Source organism: Penicillium cataractarum (assembly GCF_028827025.1).
Source record: "Penicillium cataractarum strain IBT 29864 chromosome Unknown utg000002l, whole genome shotgun sequence".
NCBI classification, from domain to species: Eukaryota; Fungi; Ascomycota; class Eurotiomycetes; order Eurotiales; family Aspergillaceae; genus Penicillium; species Penicillium cataractarum.
Genome location: NW_026622738.1, coordinates 6729590 through 6748733, shown reverse-complemented (window position 1 = coordinate 6748733; position 19144 = coordinate 6729590). Strand labels below are relative to the sequence as shown.

At 49.1% G+C, this 19144-nt stretch overlaps 9 protein-coding genes across 9 annotated transcripts; 5 read left to right on the top strand and 4 right to left on the bottom strand.

Moving 5' to 3' along the window:
* Positions 1 to 157: 157 nt before the first annotated feature.
* Positions 158 to 3369, bottom strand: N7496_004464 (cell differentiation and development protein Fsr1; the record flags this gene model as incomplete). The annotated part of the gene is made up of 5 exons (XM_056697395.1): positions 158 to 417; positions 476 to 2326; positions 2391 to 2669; positions 2727 to 2874; positions 2938 to 3369. The coding sequence occupies 5 exons, from the start codon at positions 3367 to 3369 to the stop codon at positions 158 to 160; spliced, it is 2970 nt and encodes a 989-aa protein (XP_056559607.1).
* A 436-nt stretch (positions 3370 to 3805) lies between these two features.
* rad14 (DNA repair protein RAD14) lies at positions 3806 to 5069 on the bottom strand (the record flags this gene model as incomplete). Its single annotated transcript, XM_056697394.1, has 3 exons — positions 3806 to 4221; positions 4284 to 4902; positions 4971 to 5069. The coding sequence occupies 3 exons, from the start codon at positions 5067 to 5069 to the stop codon at positions 3806 to 3808; spliced, it is 1134 nt and encodes a 377-aa protein (XP_056559606.1).
* Positions 5070 to 5269: 200 nt separating this feature from the next.
* Positions 5270 to 6345, bottom strand: N7496_004462 (uncharacterized protein; the record flags this gene model as incomplete). The annotated part of the gene is made up of 2 exons (XM_056697393.1): positions 5270 to 5706; positions 5781 to 6345. The coding sequence occupies 2 exons, from the start codon at positions 6343 to 6345 to the stop codon at positions 5270 to 5272; spliced, it is 1002 nt and encodes a 333-aa protein (XP_056559605.1).
* Positions 6346 to 6977: 632 nt separating this feature from the next.
* On the top strand, positions 6978 to 8912 carry N7496_004461 (HET domain-containing protein; the record flags this gene model as incomplete). The annotated part of the gene is made up of 1 exon (XM_056697392.1): positions 6978 to 8912. The coding sequence occupies one exon, from the start codon at positions 6978 to 6980 to the stop codon at positions 8910 to 8912; it is 1935 nt and encodes a 644-aa protein (XP_056559604.1).
* Positions 8913 to 9548: 636 nt separating this feature from the next.
* Positions 9549 to 11073, bottom strand: N7496_004460 (fungal specific transcription factor domain-containing protein; the record flags this gene model as incomplete). The annotated part of the gene is made up of 5 exons (XM_056697391.1): positions 9549 to 9827; positions 9902 to 9962; positions 10025 to 10163; positions 10225 to 10285; positions 10339 to 11073. The coding sequence occupies 5 exons, from the start codon at positions 11071 to 11073 to the stop codon at positions 9549 to 9551; spliced, it is 1275 nt and encodes a 424-aa protein (XP_056559603.1).
* A 2488-nt stretch (positions 11074 to 13561) lies between these two features.
* N7496_004459 (RidA family protein) lies at positions 13562 to 14017 on the top strand (the record flags this gene model as incomplete). Its single annotated transcript, XM_056697390.1, has 1 exon — positions 13562 to 14017. The coding sequence occupies one exon, from the start codon at positions 13562 to 13564 to the stop codon at positions 14015 to 14017; it is 456 nt and encodes a 151-aa protein (XP_056559602.1).
* Positions 14018 to 14312: 295 nt separating this feature from the next.
* On the top strand, positions 14313 to 15323 carry N7496_004458 (uncharacterized protein; the record flags this gene model as incomplete). Its single annotated transcript, XM_056697389.1, has 1 exon — positions 14313 to 15323. One exon carries the CDS (start codon positions 14313 to 14315, stop codon positions 15321 to 15323), a length of 1011 nt encoding a protein of 336 aa, XP_056559601.1.
* A 470-nt stretch (positions 15324 to 15793) lies between these two features.
* Positions 15794 to 17537, top strand: N7496_004457 (cytochrome P450; the record flags this gene model as incomplete). Its single annotated transcript, XM_056697388.1, has 3 exons — positions 15794 to 15895; positions 15957 to 17109; positions 17161 to 17537. The coding sequence occupies 3 exons, from the start codon at positions 15794 to 15796 to the stop codon at positions 17535 to 17537; spliced, it is 1632 nt and encodes a 543-aa protein (XP_056559600.1).
* A 434-nt stretch (positions 17538 to 17971) lies between these two features.
* N7496_004456 (SDR family NAD(P)-dependent oxidoreductase) lies at positions 17972 to 19102 on the top strand (the record flags this gene model as incomplete). The annotated part of the gene is made up of 5 exons (XM_056697387.1): positions 17972 to 18067; positions 18119 to 18234; positions 18284 to 18762; positions 18827 to 18963; positions 19034 to 19102. 5 exons carry the CDS (start codon positions 17972 to 17974, stop codon positions 19100 to 19102), a joined length of 897 nt encoding a protein of 298 aa, XP_056559599.1.
* Between the last annotated feature and the right edge of the window lie 42 nt (positions 19103 to 19144).

The following is a 19144-nucleotide window of genomic DNA, read 5'->3' as shown; positions in this document are numbered from 1 at the left end:
GGCCAATCGCTCATCCGGTTCATGAGATCATATCACGACGAGGAAAAGACCAAAGAAATGCACACCAGAGTAGAAAAGCAAAGAGAAGATGGAAGGCAGAAAGAAGAGAGAATAGAAGGATCATACAAGGCTGTCATCTCATCGTCTAGTCTTTTGATTATCGGGAAAAGACCTTTACCACACCGTCTCCACCACCACTGACGACCCAGCGGCCGTCGCGACTCCAGACAACGGCGCAGACGCCTTCGCCACGCATTAACCGATGGCTGGTCAGCTCCTGAACACAACTGCGCTTCTCAAGATTCCAGAAGCGCAAGCTTGCATCGTGGCCAGCTGAGACGAGCTCACGGCCATCCGGAGACAAGGACAACGAGGCAATAGCAGCCGGATGGGCCAACATTGTGTAAGTGCATTGACCTAGGACGAAGGATTAGTAAATTGTAATTAACGGGGAATTCTGCAGGTCATAGCATACCGCTGTTAGCATCAAAGAAACGTATGTATCGGTCTTCATAACCACTGATAATGACGCCTTCCACACTACTAGATCCAGTAGCTCCATGTACGACTTCTTCCTCGGCCATGGTGCGGCTAGGGTCCAAGTTTGCAGATCCGTCAAATCCAATGGTTGTAGTAACCACGGAATTGACACCAGTAGAGGGTGTGCCGTCATACGTTTCCAGACTGGCCATGCCCACGATTTCTTCGCCGGTTCGCGTATCGTACACGAGGATGGAGGCATCAGTATAGGACACAACAAAGTTCACACCAGCCAAAGACAACGGACTAATGCAGGTTGGAGAAGGAGAATCGCTGCGAATAATGTGATGAACGAGGGTATAATGGAATGGTGTAGATGTGGCAACACTGGGTTGGGGAGACGAGGGGAAGTTGGATCCAGAAGAGATGGAGTTTGCACGACGGCTTCCACCTTGACGACGCGAACCGGCCTGGGGGTTGGATGCCAGAGGCGGAGCACTGACAGCCCATATCAAGATCCGGCCATCTGCAGCACCGGAGGCTAGCAGAATTCGGTCAGGTCCTCCATAGTGACTACTGGAGTCCCCAAAGACAGACCCTGCCGTCCCCGGAAGCACGCAGAGACCCCACACGGCGTCTGTATGGCCGTCCAAGGTGGCCTTGGGATCAACCCGACCACGCTCCCAGACACGCACGCTGGCATCTTGTCCGCCGGAGAAGACCCATCCATCACCCAAAGCCCGGCCACCGTTGGAGATATTCTGGGACGGGGAACAAGCCGCAAGCGACGTGACCGCACCAACATGACCACGATGGGTGAAATAGCTGGTAATGTCCAAATCATTGCTCGAGCTCGGTCCATGAGCGCCCAACATTCCATAGGTTGCAGGGATAATCCAACGTTTGATCGTTCCATCATCACTGCATGTACAAATCTCAGGCTCGGAGGGGCTGCCACCACCAGTGAAGATCACGGAACGGATGACATCAAGATGTCCCCGCAAGGCAAATCGAACCTTGAAGTTGGTATCCTGCTGATTGGCGTTCGCGCCGAAATCTCTGGTTTCAATGCTGCCGTCACTCTTGCGCCGTGAGCCCGAGCTCTTTCGTCGATGGGAGAGGGACCCGCCCCTTGACGGTGACTTGCCACGAACGAAATTAGCATTGGGGAATGCGTCGGTATCAGGTCGATGGGGTGGGATGGACTCGGTGGCCGGTGCCACCTCTGCGGGCTCATCAAAGTTCCAGCCATCGACATCTTCGGTGCCTTGCTCGGTTGCACTGTGAGACTGTAGATCCTCTTTGACGGCGACTGAAGGCCCTGGAGCATCGTGCGCGGGCTGCTGTGTCCCCGCTACACCACGCTCATCGATCAGCCCTTGCTCGTACGCTAGTTTCCGGTTGTCAATCGCAGTAACGGGAGTTTGCTGCTGCTGCTCGATTTGACGCCGCTCAACAGCCAGGGGAACTTGATTATACTGGTTTTGGGCACGCGAGGGAGGCGCATTTTCGGTGTATTGATTACCAGACTGCTGATGATTAGGAAGCACCGCCTCACGTGAAATCATATGGTTGGCCTTTTGTCGTTGTTGCTGGAGAAATGCCTCCTCGAGGTTCTGCTGGGAGAGCTGCTGGTTTCCATAGAGATGACCTGAGAGATCGGGGTCGCTGAGATCGGGAACAGGATGGGACGTGGGAATAACGTGATATGCGATTTCCTGTGCACATTTCGATAGGTAAACTCGGGATTTATCTCGCTCGTCTTCGTGGGTGATTTCTTGCGATTCGGGGTTTGAGGGATCATCTGGGTTCGCATCCGGGTTCGACTTGGAAGCAGAACGTTGTTCTTGTGACAGATAGATTAGTATGATGATACGCGAATTGTGTGAGTAGGGGGTTGTTCTGCTCACCCTTGAGGAAGTTCACGCTCTCGCGCGCAATGTCCTTGGGATCTTGCAGATCCTCAATGGACTCGTTGTTCGAGAGCTTCTTGACCTTCTCCCGTTCCTTCTTCAGCGCTGCCTCCATCAACCGAACATGTTTGCCCAATGATTCTTGCATGCGCTTGCTTGTACGCAGCTCTCCTTCTAACCGGCCAATGCGAGACTTCATCTCCGCGCGTTCGATCTCCCAAGCATTGCGGTCGCGTTCATGTCGGTGCCATTCGGTCTGGAGGAAGCGCATAACACCTAGATTGCGTATGTCAGTAAGAGACAATGGAAGATAAAATCAGAGGCACTGCCTACCCTGCAGAGTATATTCCGTTCCCTGCGGGTGCCCGCCATTCGAGTCACCCATGGCTCCGGACATCCCTCCAACGGAGGGAGATTGCCAAGCCATGTAGTTCAGAGGATTCAGGGACAGACAGGTCGACTTGAGCCGTGGGGAATCAAGCTAGAGTGAAGCGAAACCGCGATGGATCGAAAGCGACGACCTGTGGCAGCTCGTTCTCCTGACCTCCGTGGTATCCGCACCGGAGTAAGCGAGATCAGGTCCCCCGAGGAGCGACAACAGCAGAGGAACCGCGTTCCACGCCGTGTCCACCAGTGAAAGGGGGAGAAAGGCCCAGATAAGAGGAAAGACTAAAAAGCCACTGATCAACTGCAGGACGTTCGAGTGCGTGCGCTCGTTTGTTATGGCCGAGTCTGGGTGGCTTTTCGGGGGCTTCACGAGGAGTTGACCGCCTGCTTGTTCGGGAAGAATAGACAAGGACCACAGCCAGAGGATGTGGGCACGCACAAAGAAAGAAAAAGCGGTGGATGGGAGAAATAAGAGAAAAGGAGAGAGTGGATTGACCGGGGTAAGATAAGAGTAAAGGGGTGAAGGTCCGGTGCCAATGGAACTGTTGGGGGGGAGGGAGAGGGGAATCCGGAGTGAAATGAAGCTCATCTCCACGGCGAGGGAGCCTGATCTATGAGGTGTCGACTCCACCACTCCACAAGTACATTGATAACTGTCTTACGCGATTCGGGTCCTAGGAAAGGTTTCCGTGGATTAAACCTTAGTGGTCAAATAGGAATGGAACCAACTATGATTGGGAATTATCGCATGGGTTTTAATAGTCAGGTAGCATTCCAGCTAACTGTCTCATAGAGCTTGACCTGGTTCCGAAGCTCGAAATATATAACGAAGGATAACACCTTAACCTTAAGCAGTGGAGCCGCATACTTGACCTAGTGGTTGACTTACCTAGGTATCAAAAAACCAACTTCGGTAACAGGTAGGACAATTACGGCTGGATGATATATGGATATATGCCCGTAGGATTCGTGGTCTCATGATTGCTAATCAAAACAGTGGGATATGATGTACAGATGGATATCGATTAAAACTCCAGTTCTTCCACCTCCATACCACAGTCCACACACGTCTTCACCCCGATGCCCGTCTCTGGGTTATCTACCGTTCGACCCCATTGATGGACATGTTTTCGATTGGTACTCAGGTCGTCGCCGAAGTCACCACCTGCAGCACCTTGCCGATTGCGTCGGTAGGCTTCCACCCGAGTACGCTTCTTCAAATCCTGCAGCTTCGTTTTGAATTTCGTTTCGCGACGCCGCTTCTTATCGGTTTCACGACGTTCAAACTCGGCATCCAATGCCTCGGGAGACCCCCACTTCTTGTCTGAAAACGCATATTCTTCCACTTGGTAGCGGAGATACAACATCATGCTGTTCCAGGTCGACTTGTGGGGGTTGGGCTTTTCAAGATGAGGAAGTAGCTCTTCGTCGCGGAGTTCGGCTATTGAGGAGAATCAGTAAAAAGAGCCAACAGAACATACTGTCATTACGGGTTGAACTCACGATCTGTGAGAAGATAATCCTCTCGCGCCTCCGTCTTGGTGAGAAGACTGTATTTCTCGGGATACTTGTCCTTGCAGGAGTGGCAGATCTGACATCGAAGCTGCTCTTCCCACTTCCAGTCAATCTCCAAACTGCCGCATTCGCGGCAAGTCTTTTGCTTGCTTTTATCATCCAAAACACTCAATCCCGGCTCGAAAGGCCCCTCGCGGTTCCGTCGGAGAGATTGAAGTAATTGATGGCGCTCCCATTCCTTTTGTGTCATGTTGGCAGGTTTCTGAGCCTCCTTTTCATCGGACACATGAAGTGCCTTGTTGAATGGATCGTCCTCCTGTGTCAAGAAACCACCCTTGGTATCCGTCATTTTGCTGAAATCGTACTCGACATATCTAGTAAAGTTGCGCGCGGGCTTGATCTCGTCAAGCGGGCGGGAAGATGCATTTGTACGGGCATCTCGTACGGTGGCAGGAGTCGACTTGGTCGCGACCATCGAGGCGTGAGAACGCTTGAGTCCTTGGGCGGGTTGAGAAGTATTCGGGGATGTTCCTGCTGCGCGAGCACTCGCAGCTAGTTCGGCTTCACGTTGCTCCCGAAGGGCCTTGGCTTTCATGCGATTCACTTCCTAGAGAGAGAAAGAGCTTGATTAATCCTGGAACCAAAGCTAGAGGGAGATCTCTAGATAGGACGTACAATCTTTCGCTTCTGTTCAGGCGTCAACGGTCCGCGAGGAAGCTGTCCAGGCTCGGCAGCATTCTGCCGGGGAGGCGTTGAAGGACGGTCTGCTGACATTTTCTGAAAGAGCCGACAACTAACGGAGTAAGAGGGTAGACTCGTCAACGAAGGATGAGACGTGAAAGATGCAAAGAGTCTCGTAGGCGGCGGCAGCGCTTATCAACACGTGACCGGAACCCCTTCGAGTGTTGAACGCTCACGTCATTGAGAATTGTACTTCGATGGTCTTCTTGATTAATTGTAGTTACGAGTCCGCATTATGGAAACTCGCTAGTCCCTGCATCCTCATCGCGTTCTTGACCATACAGCACCTCACATACACCCCCAACTGGTATATCCATCACCGCATCGGTTCCCTCGCTCCAGATCTCACGCCAGTTGACCTTTCGATTCTGCGGACCCATCATCTGGTATGAAGTCGCTCCAGGCTTCATTTTGGTGGACCCTCCAGGCCGTCGCCTTGCCTTTCCATCGATGACAGCTACATTTGCAACCTCATCGACAATATTTTCGATGCTGTTCATGGGCAAGGTCAGGTACCCAGTGTTATATGAAGCCAGAGCAACATAGATGTAGACAATGGACATGACCAGCCACGATGGAATAGCTAGGGACCACCAGCGGTTGGGGTAGTAGTAGATACCAAGTTGGTGAAGGAACGGGGAGGGGAGGTATGACCATAGCAGGTAAATCACTAGAACGCGACAAGGTCAGCATGTCCATAGTCGAAATTGGCATGCACTAGACACCACAGAGTTTGAAACGTACAAAATGCGAGAGAAGAAGCCAAGTAGAGCACAAAACCGTAGTACTCATAGGTTGGAACCTTAGGGCTGGCGCGAGGGACGGTGGTCGCACGTCGGGCGGACTTGGCCACAGCGGCCTCGGTGTCGTTTGGGGTTTCCACATCGGAGCTGTCTGGGGTAGTGGGACGAGAGGTGGTCGTGGAGAACGGTGGTCGTAGAAGGGATGTTAATGAAGGCGACGGTGGTAGAGGGGTCGGCGGGCGATTGTAAAAGGGAGGCGCAAAGGCATTAGGTCCATGGAGGGAGCCTGATGACTGTCGAAACGGGTGATTTCTTCCAATATCATCCGCCGAGTCTTCCGATTCCGAGTCCGACAAGGATCGTGGCTCTAGGGAATAGTGCGACTGGAAGTCGGCATCGTCTTCGACCTCGATCTCGTCATAACCCGGAGAGGTAACGCTCTCATCCTCCGCGTAGCTCTCCTGTACTTCCTCCGGTGACGCCAATTCGTCGAGCAACGGCGGGAAGGGTTGCTTTGGCTCGAATGGCGCCTCAAATCCGGGCCGGTTCGCTGCCCGGTCTTCCATGAGGCCGATGACCGTACGTTGTCGCAAAGAGGGAATTGCGCCAAAGGACCAGCAGCTTCAGGAGCTGTGGAGAGATGGTTGTTGACGCTTTTTCTGCCTCTCCTTTCTTCACCGCCGACTATCCCGCCCTATTTTATCCAACAACACTAACTATATAACACTATGTCAAAGTGAGCTAAATTGGTGCATAAGCTAGTATGAACTAGGAAGAGCTATAACTGCCGGAATCATTAGAAAATGAGTGATTGATTAAAGAGGAACTTTCGAAGTATATAGATAGGAAATGGACCGGGTTAAGCCTTATATAGTGTACCCGAGTATTCGGCGGACGGTGCCGATATCTGGCATAAACGATTGAAAGAGCGAACAGGTACAGTATGGATCAAAATTAGTTTCATAGTTGCCATTCGCTTTGATTCTTTCCAATCCTACTACGCAACACACTATATTCACTATGGCCACTCCAACCTTGACACTATTCTTGGCAGTACTATGATACTATAATACATGTAGCTGCAGATAGCCCAAACGGTCCAGGGGCCAAGCGTGCCATTCTGTCAACCGCTCACACCCCACCTGAAGCTTTTTACCCTCAGGCAAAATTCTCACGGAGATTCTTTAGCGAAGTAAAAATGGATGTGGCCGCAAGCCGAATGACAAACAAAGACATCGCGAATAGCACATATGTCTATCGAACCCTCTGCCCGAACAGAGAGGAGATCCGACTTCTCCAGCTACTGCCAGTCCCAAGGGATAGTCAAATTCGGGTTTATGGTCAGTTGACCACTGTTTCCCTCCGAGATAACCCATCCTTCGCCGCGCTGTCGTATGTCTGCGGCGACCCCTCGATAACCGAAAATATCGTGCTGAATGGATCTATAACGAAGATCACAGCGAATTTAACAAAGGCGCTGGAATATTTCAGCCAGCAAGGTGTCGAATTTCTTAACGGATTTCACCTATGGGTCGACGCTGTTTGCATCAAGCAAGATGACGTTGAAGAAAAGAACCAACAGGTCAAATTTATGAGCAACATCTACGGCGCCGCCAATCATGTCTACTCTTGGCTCGGGGATGCCCCCTATATTCCCTTGGCATTCAAAGCCTTGCGATCTATAAGTCAGGATATTCAAACTGTTAGTGAGCTCCATCCGGAGCTTCTGATATTAGATGTGGGATTAGAACGCGAGGACGTCCTTATACCGAATCGTCTTTGGGCAGCGCCCCGAGACTTGGTCGATCTACCTTACTGGTCCAGGATGTGGATTTTCCAAGAGATAGCTCTCTCCAAGCCCCACAGCCTCACTTTTACTAGTCCCGGCGCTCAGATGAGTGATGATGAACTCGAGAATGCTATCTCAAATCTGAGATGTTTGGTGGACCGTATGGTCGATGAAGGGCGACCAGCGGTCCTCACAGATGACATGCGCATACTTCGACAACGACTACCACTCCTTGTCAATAGTCTCAAAATGATTCAACGTCTTTTGGTGGCGAAGGCGAAGCTTGCTGGGACACAAAATAAAATGCGACCACCTCTTTGCATTCTGTCAGCATATACTCATTTGACACGTGCTACCGATCCCCGGGACTACTATTACAGCCTTATTGGAGTCGCAAAGCTCGCCCTGGAGCCGGATTATGGCCCTGCCAAATCCGTTGGAACGGCCTGTATCGATTTCGTGGAAGCTTTCTTAGTTGCTACACGCAACACACCATATTCCCTTCTCTTCCTTCACGATGCTGTTGGCCTTGCTGATGCGGGCGACCATGATGATATGCCCTCATGGGCCCACGGATATCACCTACCAATGGAAAACCGCGAGCGGGGGCCCAGTTGGATAGCTCAGGCCGATAAAGGTCATTTTGACTACATAAGACGAGCTTACCCCAGCCTGCCCAGGTTGATGGGCGAAAAGCTTTATGTATTGGGCATACGCATGAGTACTGTTAACCATGTCGGCGAGCGGCCCAGCTTGAACTTTCTACAGAATGGCGCAATGCGTAAATACCTAATCGATTTTGCTGGACGGCATGCCCCTGGATATATTTCCGGTCTACCTCTGGCCTCTGCCTTCTATGCACTTTTGATGAGACAACCTGACGGGATTTGCGATGCAAGAGCGATTCTCCTTCTGTTGGAGCGGCTTGCCTCTTCAACCCATGAAAATGATGCGACAGATATGGCAATCTGGTCTGGCATAGAAAGGTATTTTCGGGACAGTATACAAAATGAGAGAGGGCAAATAATGGCCTCAGATCCTACCGTAACACTTCAGGGACTGGTGGAAGCTCTGAGCATGTTTGAGGTACTTAACATTGGCCATTTGTTTGAGATTAGCGAGGGCTTTATCGGCTTAGCCCCTCTAGGGGTAACGACAGGTGATATATTATGTGTCCTCGACCGATTCCAATACCCCGTTATCCTACGACAAGCAGATCATCAGGCGTACCCTTTGTATGAGTTCGTTGGGCCTTGTTTTGTGATGGGTCTCATGCTACAAGGGGAAACAAAGGCCTTCTTGAAAGGCAAACAGGCCAAGCCTGAACGGCTGCGGTTAAAATAATTACTGAAGTATTTACGTTGTCTATATTTCCATTTTTCATTACTCAGAATTTGCTTCGGAAGTCAATCGCCCGAGAAAACGTTAAGCTCTCTCACATTGAATGCTAGGATAAATCTGGATAAAAAACAGCAAAATATATCAGTCTTTTCTGTCCATGTACAATGATATTAGACTATTCGGAGACCGGTATTGGGCAACATTCCCCATGACCATGACTGAATTTATTCCTCAGAATCCCAGGGAATGTATATTGTACATTTTCAGCTTTGCAGAAACAGTCCGGATCATGCCTTGGATCTTTTTTGCAGAAGGAAACTTTCCACTAAAGACTTCCAATAATTCCACAGCCAACTCAAGATCATCAATGGCTCGTGAGTGATCCACTACCAAGGGTAGATCCTCACAGTGAGCCGTAGACGTATACATAAGTGACAATGCAGAATTGAATATGGCTACTAAATTAAGCCAGTTATACGCAAACCGGCGTTGCCGGTGCAGATTAGTTGCTTGTCGAATGGCCATACCCGATGCCTCGGCAAGAATCTTCATTCGCGCGGCGTCCAGCGTCGGGCTGAGTGGTGATGGGCGATAGAGCATGATAACATGGGTGTAATAGTTTAGATCGAACCAGCTCGTTCATAGATGAGGCACCTTTGACTGAAGGTCGGGTAGTGGGAATGGCATGCTGCGGCGCCATTCAAGGAGCCTTCGATGGAGTTTTTGGATGGTTTCCTCTCGAGCTTCTGGGCTTTGTCGCTTACTGTAATTCTGCGAATGTACTTGACTGCCAATATCACTAGCAATCCTCCGAAGTGCTAGGATGTGAAGGGGGACTGCCATTGTGGACGCCTCCAGTGTTGATGCGGCGACAATGCCGTCTGGTTGGATATTTGCGTCGTCGGCGTTGGCAAACGGCTAGTAGAAGCAAGTTATTAGTCGATTTTCTTAAGGGCTCGTGGGGTATGAGTTGACCGTGAACGAAGACAAACCTCGACTGTGATATCGTCATCTTGAATGGCAAAAGGTCTTCCTAAAGCTAACGACACCACACTGGGAATAAGTTAGCCGATCAACCACCTTAAAAATTATGTCAGTACAAACCAGAGACATACCGGTCCATCATATACAAAGAAAAGAAAAGCCTCTTCTGCTGCTCAGCGACGTCTACCGCCAGAGTCTGGTATACGTCTGATGTATGGAGTCCCATGCCTGTCGCCATGCGAGCGGCTACACCTACCAGGAACCAGGTGTCTTCCCCATGTCAGTGACTTGATTGTCAACGAGAGTATTTGGGCTAATGCTTTGCACATACTGGGCCCAATTTTGTTGAAGAATGAATATGAAACTTGAAGCATCAGGACCTCCAAGCCAGCCTAGATTACATTAGCCTTACTGATCATACCAGTGCGGGTGAGATAAGTCTCACCAAGTCCCCACATCCCATTGCTGCCTCAAAATAGGTCATAGCCTTATTAAAAAATTGTAAAGGTTCGGTCTCGTCCATGAGAGATACAGAGCAGTAAGTCGTGGAGCCGATCGCGAGGACCATCCAAATTCGGAACTGCCACAGAGGCGACTGGGCCAGGGGATCGAGTGGGTCACCGTATATCCTCCATAGGACGGCTTCGAATTCGCTTTTTCGAATAAAGGGGTACAGAGTATGCGAGTGGGCGAAGTAGAACTCTAGTAGGGAGTTGATATGGGAAGGATCCAACAACGCGAGGCCCATCGAGTCTTCAAAGTCCTCAACCACGGGGTTTCCAAAGATCGAGTTTAGAGGAAGGAGGCCTGTCAATGAGGCGTTCATTTCAAAGAAGATGGAATTTGAATTGGAAAGCGGATCAGGCTCGGGATCGGAGTCGCAACTCTGCTGTTGATTATCTGTGACGCCGCCGTCAAACATGAATCCTTCTTGGTCGGGAGAGAGCCGTTGTAGCACAGTTTGGGTCAATTTGGCAAAGGAAAGACCTGACGAGGAGCCCAAATATCTCTCTGCTGCAGCCTCCAAGGATAACAATCTGAGCTCATCGGCCAGACTACCGGTTCTCTGTCCGGCTATATCTAACGTGGGAGAAATATGTTGCGTATCGGGCGGAGGCAATGGATGTTCTTTTGACGGTGCAGGAGGTGATTGATTTGCTGTGAGGTTGTCCACGTCCATCGAATTCTCGCCTAGACGAATGTCTGCATCTTGATCCCACGGGTAGGAAAATGGACCGGGCTGGGAATTCTGCGGTATGAGCGACGACGTAAGCCGTTGTTCTAGTTCTTTGACTCGTCTCTCTAATCCGCGTACGTATCTATTCGCTGTCAATTATATAAACCAGGAAACATGGAGGCTTTTCTAGGAGCGATCGAAGTTCCATACGCGATCGGATAAGAGGCCACCTGCGTTTCATCGTCTAGAAAGCTACAGGAGACCTTGGCATGTTGACATGCCTGACACTGTGGTAGAGTCTTGTCACAGCGCTTTTTCCTTCGATGACAGCGTTTGCAGGAGCTTTCCGCCCGGGCAGCGGGTTCGGGCATCATTGTCGTCCGGCATGAAGCATCAAGTTGAGGATTCTACAAGTTGCTGAGAGCGGGGGAAGGGAAGATAAGGTCGATGGGAGAGGGGAGCTTTCGGAATGATTCACTTATCTCGCGTTATCTCCCCTGTGGCATACTTTTGATAGTTTTTGTATTGTACAACGATGGTTGTTACTAGACACAATTTCAGTCTTTCTGCCGTTTGTATTGCAAATCAAGATCTTAACCTCTACAACAGTGATTTTTCTCTTTTTAATCTCCACTCCTTTCCTAATATCCTCTGTTGGCCCTGGCCCTGGTGACTTGACCGTGCGGGGAGAGAAAGGGGCCAATTGCCAATCAAACGCTGAGAATTGACGATAGCGGGGTCGCCCTTTGTATCCGCCATGTGGGGAAATCGGTCATCATGAGAAGAACTATGAGATTCTCTTTTCTGAATCTGATATAGAGTACACCACAACGCTGGGTGACGGTATATGCCACGTCAAAAACGGCTCCTCTTAACTGCTCTAATCGTAAATCAACTATCCATAGGTCCATGATGTTTACCATAGATTTAGTCATTGATATCGCACGTGATCTGCACCTACATGGATGCTCAGAGTTGCTTAGGGATCTACTCACCCCTCATTCAGGACCTCGCTAGTCAACTAACTTACTCTAGCCCCGACCTAGGTACCTAGGTACCCGGTAGTCAGCTCACTGCTTCTGACCAGTCACGTGAGTATACTGATCGGGATACTGAGCCTCAGCTGAGAAAGGCAATCCCCACATGGCAGAGGATCTATATCGCTGAGCCTTTGAGGGACTAGAGAAGACCCTAGGTCCCGATCATAAAATGACACTTGACACGGCATACGATCTTGCCCGGACTGTCTATCATCAAAAGAAGTACGCAGAGTCAGTGAACCTATTTTGGAAGGTACTAGAGGGACAAGAGAAGGGTTTGGGGCATGATCATGAGAAAACCTCTCTATCGAGAGCATACCACAAAACAGCCGGTGAATTGGCTCTCAATCCGGGACGTATGCACGTCGTGATAGTGGACTCGCCCCCCCAAGAATGGAAGTCTTTATGAATCATTTTTGCCTGTCGTGGCATGGAACACATCTCGCCGACCTGAAAATCGTTAAGTATCTGGGAATTCCGTGGTAAAGGACTCGTGGCGCCGGCTTCGAAAAAACGGCAGTTATTTATCGCAGAATGTTTTTCCCCTGTTTTTCACAAATCATTGTAAATGGGGGTTTGGTATTTTTGCTGTCCCTAAAATATGTGTATGAATAGCTCCTATTGACATCTTACGTCCATGAAAGGCGATACCCGGTAGACTGGTACGTCGTCACGGCCGCACAAGGAGTTATAGGCAATAACACACAGCCCCTTATGTTAGATTCTGCATGCAAAATGCATCTGTAGAAATACAATGCGTGATTTCAACGCCACGGGCCTATCATTTTCGTGTCAGTTTCCATGATCATCATGGTTGTATCTCCGATTGCAGACCGTCAAGGCTAATCCATGTGCGCAATTAACAAGGGTCTTTTAAGACTTTGGGTGAGAAATTAGAGAACTCATGTTGCAAAAGAGGGAATAGAAAGATTGGAGATTCCATTGCTACAGCCTGAAGGGCGGTATTTAAGTGCTCTAGATAAACATTAAAGTCATCGCATCGATCCCAAGTTTGAGGATAGAGCAAGAGATGATATGAGATAATTGAAAGGATGATTCAAATAACCTAACGAGCAAACCTTTAAGCATATCTGGCCGTTGACCGGCTCTTGGTCTCGAGTTCAGACTTCCAATCCGCCACAACTGCTAAATGGATTAATTCGACACGGAAAATTGGTTGGATAGCGTTTAAAAGGTTTAATTCATACAGCCATAAGAATCAATTGTTTATTATTCAAATTGATTGACTTTGACCTCGGTCTGATCTCTTTCCTTCGGCTCTCCCGCCTGCGGCTTCCACGTCGGGGGGTCCGCTTCGCCTACTTTTATGTAGAGTGATTATGACTGAATCAAATATAAGAAAGTCATAGAGAAAAGCAGTGGTGCTATCCGGATACTCAAATCATTCTTCTCAAAGAACCCTACCCGTCTAGCCTCAGCATTTCCTCATTATGCCAGCCAACGGCCAGTCATTTCTCCTCGACCCTGAGAAGGTCGCGGGGCCCACCCGATACTCACACGCCCGCGTCGTAGCGCCTTCAACCCACCATACAATTTACATCTCGGGCATCGCTGCCGTAACCCCGGAGGGTACATATGAAGGAGTTAAGGAAAACCCGGAAGGATCTTTCACAATCGATGTACGAGAGCAGACTGCGGCCGTTTTACGCCGAATCGAAAGCATCATAAAGGGAGCTTCCAATGGAAAGGCCGATCTCCACAATATCGTGGATTCAACAGTCTACATCCTCGATATGAAGACGCAATATGCCGACATGAATGAGGAATGGAACAAGATTTGGTCCGATCGTGCAAGCGCGCCGAGTCGAGCGACTATCGGGGTGAAAGAATTGCCAGATCCTCGTTTTGCGGTGGAAATCAAGGCAACAGCAATTTTCGAGGCTTGAGATGTGAACGAGGCTCTGGAAATCAATCGTGTGAGGGGTAAAAGTGGAGTCAAATATTCTTCTGTATTTAAAGAGAAAGAGATCTATCCATCTACCAAACTACCAAAAACATGTTCATCGGGTCTTCCGAACCCCCAAAATTCAGATCGATATCGGTCACCTAGGCTAGTAGTTCGTCAAAAGCCTCAAACCCCCCACCCCCCCCCCCCGCAATTCCATCAACTGCTTGAACGCAACCCCACTTAATTGTTGGGGTTTGGTCTTTTTTGAATACGCGCGGAGCAAATCCCTCACAATGCCGTTGGCCTACGATGATACCGGAATCGAATATTTCGAGCTCCAGGGCTTCAAATTCCAAAATGGAGTTACACTTCCCAAGGTGCGACTCGCCTATCGAGAGTTCAACCCTACTGCTCAAAAGATCGCACTGATTCCCACTTGTTTTCGCGGGAGGATCAATACGACTTTGAACTTTACCACGGGAGTTTTGCGCGACCATCGAGTTATCGTCGTGGCATTGTTGGGCAATGGCGAATCTTCGAGTCCTTCCAATACCGAGAATTTTCCATCTACTCTCGACTATCGAGACTGCGTTCAAGCTCAGTACGAGCTGATCACCAAAAAGTTCAACCTCTCCTCCATCGACGTGATGATTGGTTTCTCCATGGGTGGACAGTGTACCTATCATTGGGCTGCCGTGTATCCTCAGATGCTCCGCAATGCCGTGATTATATGCTCGTCGGCAAAGACTAGTCTGCACAATTATCAGTTCCTGGAAGGGCCCAAAGCGGCTTTATCGCATTCAATCGATTACAACGATAGTGCCATGAGAACCCAAGGGGTGCCACTTCGCGGTTTGCATGCCTTCAGTCGCGCATACTCTGCCTGGCTGACCAGTGCGGAATGGTTTGAACAACGTCTATTTGAGAAGAGTGGCTTCAAAACTATTGAAGAATGGAGCAAGGCGGGCGAAGAAGGCTACGAGGACTGGCATGCGGATGATCTTCTCGTTATGCTAGGAATGTGGCAAAGGTCTGATATTGGGGTTGCTTTGGGATCTGGTTCTGAGAATCTTCCCATCGAAAAAGCGCTCGAGAGCCTAAATACGAGGATTCTTCTTATTCCTTGTCAGACGGACCAGTACTTCAAGTGGGAAGTTAGTGAAAAAGAAGTGTCATATCTAAAGAACGGAGAGCTGGCTGTTATCCCATCGATCTGGGGACATATTGGCGGAGGCGGTGCCAACCCAAAGGATACAGAATGGATGAATCGAAGGATTGCCAAATTTTTAGAGACTAGAGAGTAGTTCTTGGACTTGATTGTGTACTATGTATAGTATGTTCAATTCCATGAATTGCCTAGAGCACATTCGAAGACAATTCATTCGGATTTTCGGAATAGCAGATTCCCTGCCGTATAGCGAAGAAATAGTGGATTTAGTTGGATTTGTTCTTACCGTATCTATGTTTTCTGCCCCTCACTGCATTCTCTCACACGATAACTAAGTACAGTACTTGACGCAATGGAGGGCCTTATCACGATGTGATAAGCGGTGGTCGGACAGTCCGACTGTCGTGCGATTGGACTGAACAGGACCGATGAGGGGGTCAATCTGCGACCGACGTAACACTGCGTGAGAAGAGGCACATGGGCCCGGTTTTAAAAAGATTCTCGCTTTGAACAAATTTTATTTAATCCATGAGATAGAGCACGCAGGGAGTCAATTTGAGCGGCGCCAAGACTAGATTCTAACGGCGAGCCTTGGCCGACGACAAAATGATCGACATGAAACTTGAGGAGCATCTAGCTCTCCTGGGGGTTATTCCTCGGAGCTATACTCTAGCTATTATACCATTGTTTATTTATTTGATATACAAGGTACGTTTATCACACGTCTATATGCTTTTATATAATCAAGTCTGATCTTGCTTCTTGCTAGTGGACGTTGGCGACCGATATTCCTCACATTAAAGGCCTCCCGGAGATTCCGGGGGCAGTTCCAGTGTTCGGCCATCTCCTCAAACTCGGCGAAGACCACGCAACAGTGTGTGAGCGATGGTGGCGGGAATATGGCCACTCGGTCTTTCAAATCAAGCTTGGAAACACAAGGGCTGTTGTGGTCAACTCGTTTGATGACTGCCGGAAGATGCTCCTTGGCCACCAGAATGCAATCATCGATCGCCCAAAGCTGTATACCTTTCATGGAGTTGTGAGCAGCACCCAGGGCTTCACCATCGGCTCATCACCTTGGGACGATTCATGCAAGAAAAAGCGCAAGGCAGCAGGTACGGCGCTTGGAAGGCCTGCCCTGCGAAATTATCATCCGATGTTTGATCTGGAAAGTTACTGCATTGTTCGCGACATCTACCGCGATAGCAAAAATGGTCAAGTTGAACTCAACGTGCGACCATACATCCAACGATTTGCTCTGAATACGACTTTGACACTGTGTTATGGGATTCGCATGGACGCCGTATATGACGACCTCTTGCGCGAGATTCTACATGTCGGCTCTGCTATTTCACTTTTACGAAGTGCCTCAGAGAATCTGCAGGATTATATCCCTCTTCTACGGTACCTTCCCAATAACGAGAAAACTGCCAGATCAAAAGAGCTGCGCGATCGTCGCGATGCGTATCTCAATCTCCTCCTGGACAAGGTCCGGGCAATGATCAAGAAGGGCACCGATAAGCCATGCATCTCTGCTGCTATTCTGAAGGATGAAGAAACAAAGCTTACGGGAGTCGAAGTTTCATCGATTTGCTTGTCACTAGTTTCTGGTGGCTTCGAAACAATTCCTGGCACTTTGACGTCCTGCATCGGCTCTTTGTCCACCCCCGAAGGGCAGATCTGGCAGGATCGTGCTTATGAGGATATCAAGCGCCATTACCCTGATATTCGCGAGGCCTGGACAAGCGCCATTTCAGAAGAGAAAGTTCCTTACGTCAACGCCATTATCAAGGAAGCAGGGCGTTATTACACAGTTAGCGCAATGAGCTTGCCGCGGAAGACCGTGACGGAAGTGAACTGGAACGGAGCAATCATCCCACCCAAAACGATGATTTTGATAAACGCCCAAGCAGGCAATCACGGTAAGTAAGCTTCATATATTTGGCACTTCGCAATACTGATCTCAGGTTTAGATGTGGATCATTTTGGCCCAGACGGTGGCAAGTTCGACCCCGAAAGGTGGTTGAAGTCCATCGATCCTCCAGTCGAGACGGAGGGGAGTGGTCTACCTCATTTAAGCTTTGGATCAGGGTCTCGGGCATGTTCGGGTCAATTCATTGCCTCGCGACTACTTTACAGTGCTCTGGTGCGCCTTCTCTCTTCCTACAAGATCGTTGCCAGTGAAGAGAATCCACCAAATACGGACTATGTGGAGTATAATCAGTTCAAAACTGCACTTGTTGCTATTCCAAGGGATTTCAAGGTCCGGTTGATACCCAGAGATGATGCTATGACCAGTGAATGCTTGAATTTGGCAGAGCTTCGCACGAAGGAGCATTATAAGGAGTGAGAGGGGTAAAGGATACTAGAATATAAGTCACATTGCTTTTCATTATAGCTTATGATCAAGAGTATCCGATACTGTATTCATTATGAAATCTTCTCTTCAGACAGTTAGATTTTTGCGTGAGTGTGAATGTGAAGGAGAATCATAGCAACTTTGAGAGAAGAAGTCTAGATGCCGTAGAAAATTTGAATATTATTTTGAACTCACCAATACTTTTGTACGGAATTCCGTTATTTGCTAAAAATGCGACGAAGGTGAGAAATTCCGTCTATCAAGACTTTCCATCTCCTCGAAATGGGTGTTGCGTTATGCCCTTTCGGCTGCTCCGACGGGCCAAAATCGCTTCCCCACTTTCTCTCTGGAAGTCTAATCTATTTATACTGTCCTATGCAACAGTTTGCTCGGCTCCCATATTCCTCTTCCGGCTACATTTGAAGATGGCCTCTCTCGCAGCTTTAGATTTATTCAATGTACAAGGCCGTGTCGCGGTGGTCACAGGCGGAAGCAGCGGAATAGGGCTTATGATCTCTAAAGTGAGTGTCGTGCTAGAGATAGCATTGCTCCAGAGTTGACCAAGTGAGTAGGGACTCGTCCAGAATGGCGCAAAGGTCTATATTGCTGCATTGCCAAGTGATCCCATCGCCGACGTCGTTACCGAGCTCAACCATATGGGGCGAGATGCTGGTGGTACCGCAGAGGGGTATGAACCATACGGAAGATCTTTGGTCAGAAGCTGACTGGATATCTAGTTTCATATGCGATGTATCATCTAAAGAATCAATATCTGGACTTGTCCAGCACATCTCTCAGAAAGAACAGTCCTTGGATATACTAATCTCGAATGCGGGCATTCGTCGCGACCCTCCACAGGCATGCAATGTCCTGACAGCGAATTTGGAAGAGCTTCAAAAGTCGATGTGGTCCATCGAGGAGAAAGACTGGGAAGATACATTTCGAGTGAACTCGACGGCTCATTACTTCCTAAGTGTTGCTTTCCTTCCCCTTCTCGCTGCGGCAGCCGAGAAGCAGACGGGGAACGGAGGAAAAGGTCGCGACGAGGGAAAAGGTGTGATTATCATTACCAGCTCTTGTGCCAGTATGCACAATGTGACAAATGTCGATTTGACTAGCTACGCTACCAGTAAGGCGGCTACCGACCACTTAGTCAAGTTGCTGGCAGCGAAATATAATCGCTTCTATGTCCGAGTGGTGGGCATGAACCCGGGATGTGAGTTGACTGATCTGAGCATACATTTTTTTTCAGTCGAATACTGATACAGCCGTATTTTTAGTTGTCCCAAGCAATATGAATCCTGTCGGTACTGAAGGGAATATCTTCAGTTCGCTGTTTGACAAGGTTCCAGCAAAACGGGCGGGCGCCTCCGAAGATATGGCGGGGACGATCTTGTATCTTGTGAGCAAAGCTGGGGTAAGTGGCTTTAGAATAATTAATAGACTGCTTTCCCTCCCGTTGAATGCTAATCGTGGGACTTTTCCAGGCATACGTGGATGGCGTCTCGTTATGTGTAGACGGTGGCCGAATTTTGGTAGCGAATGGACAGGAATGATACGAAAGCTGCACTATATTTCAACTGATATCTCAATTCAAG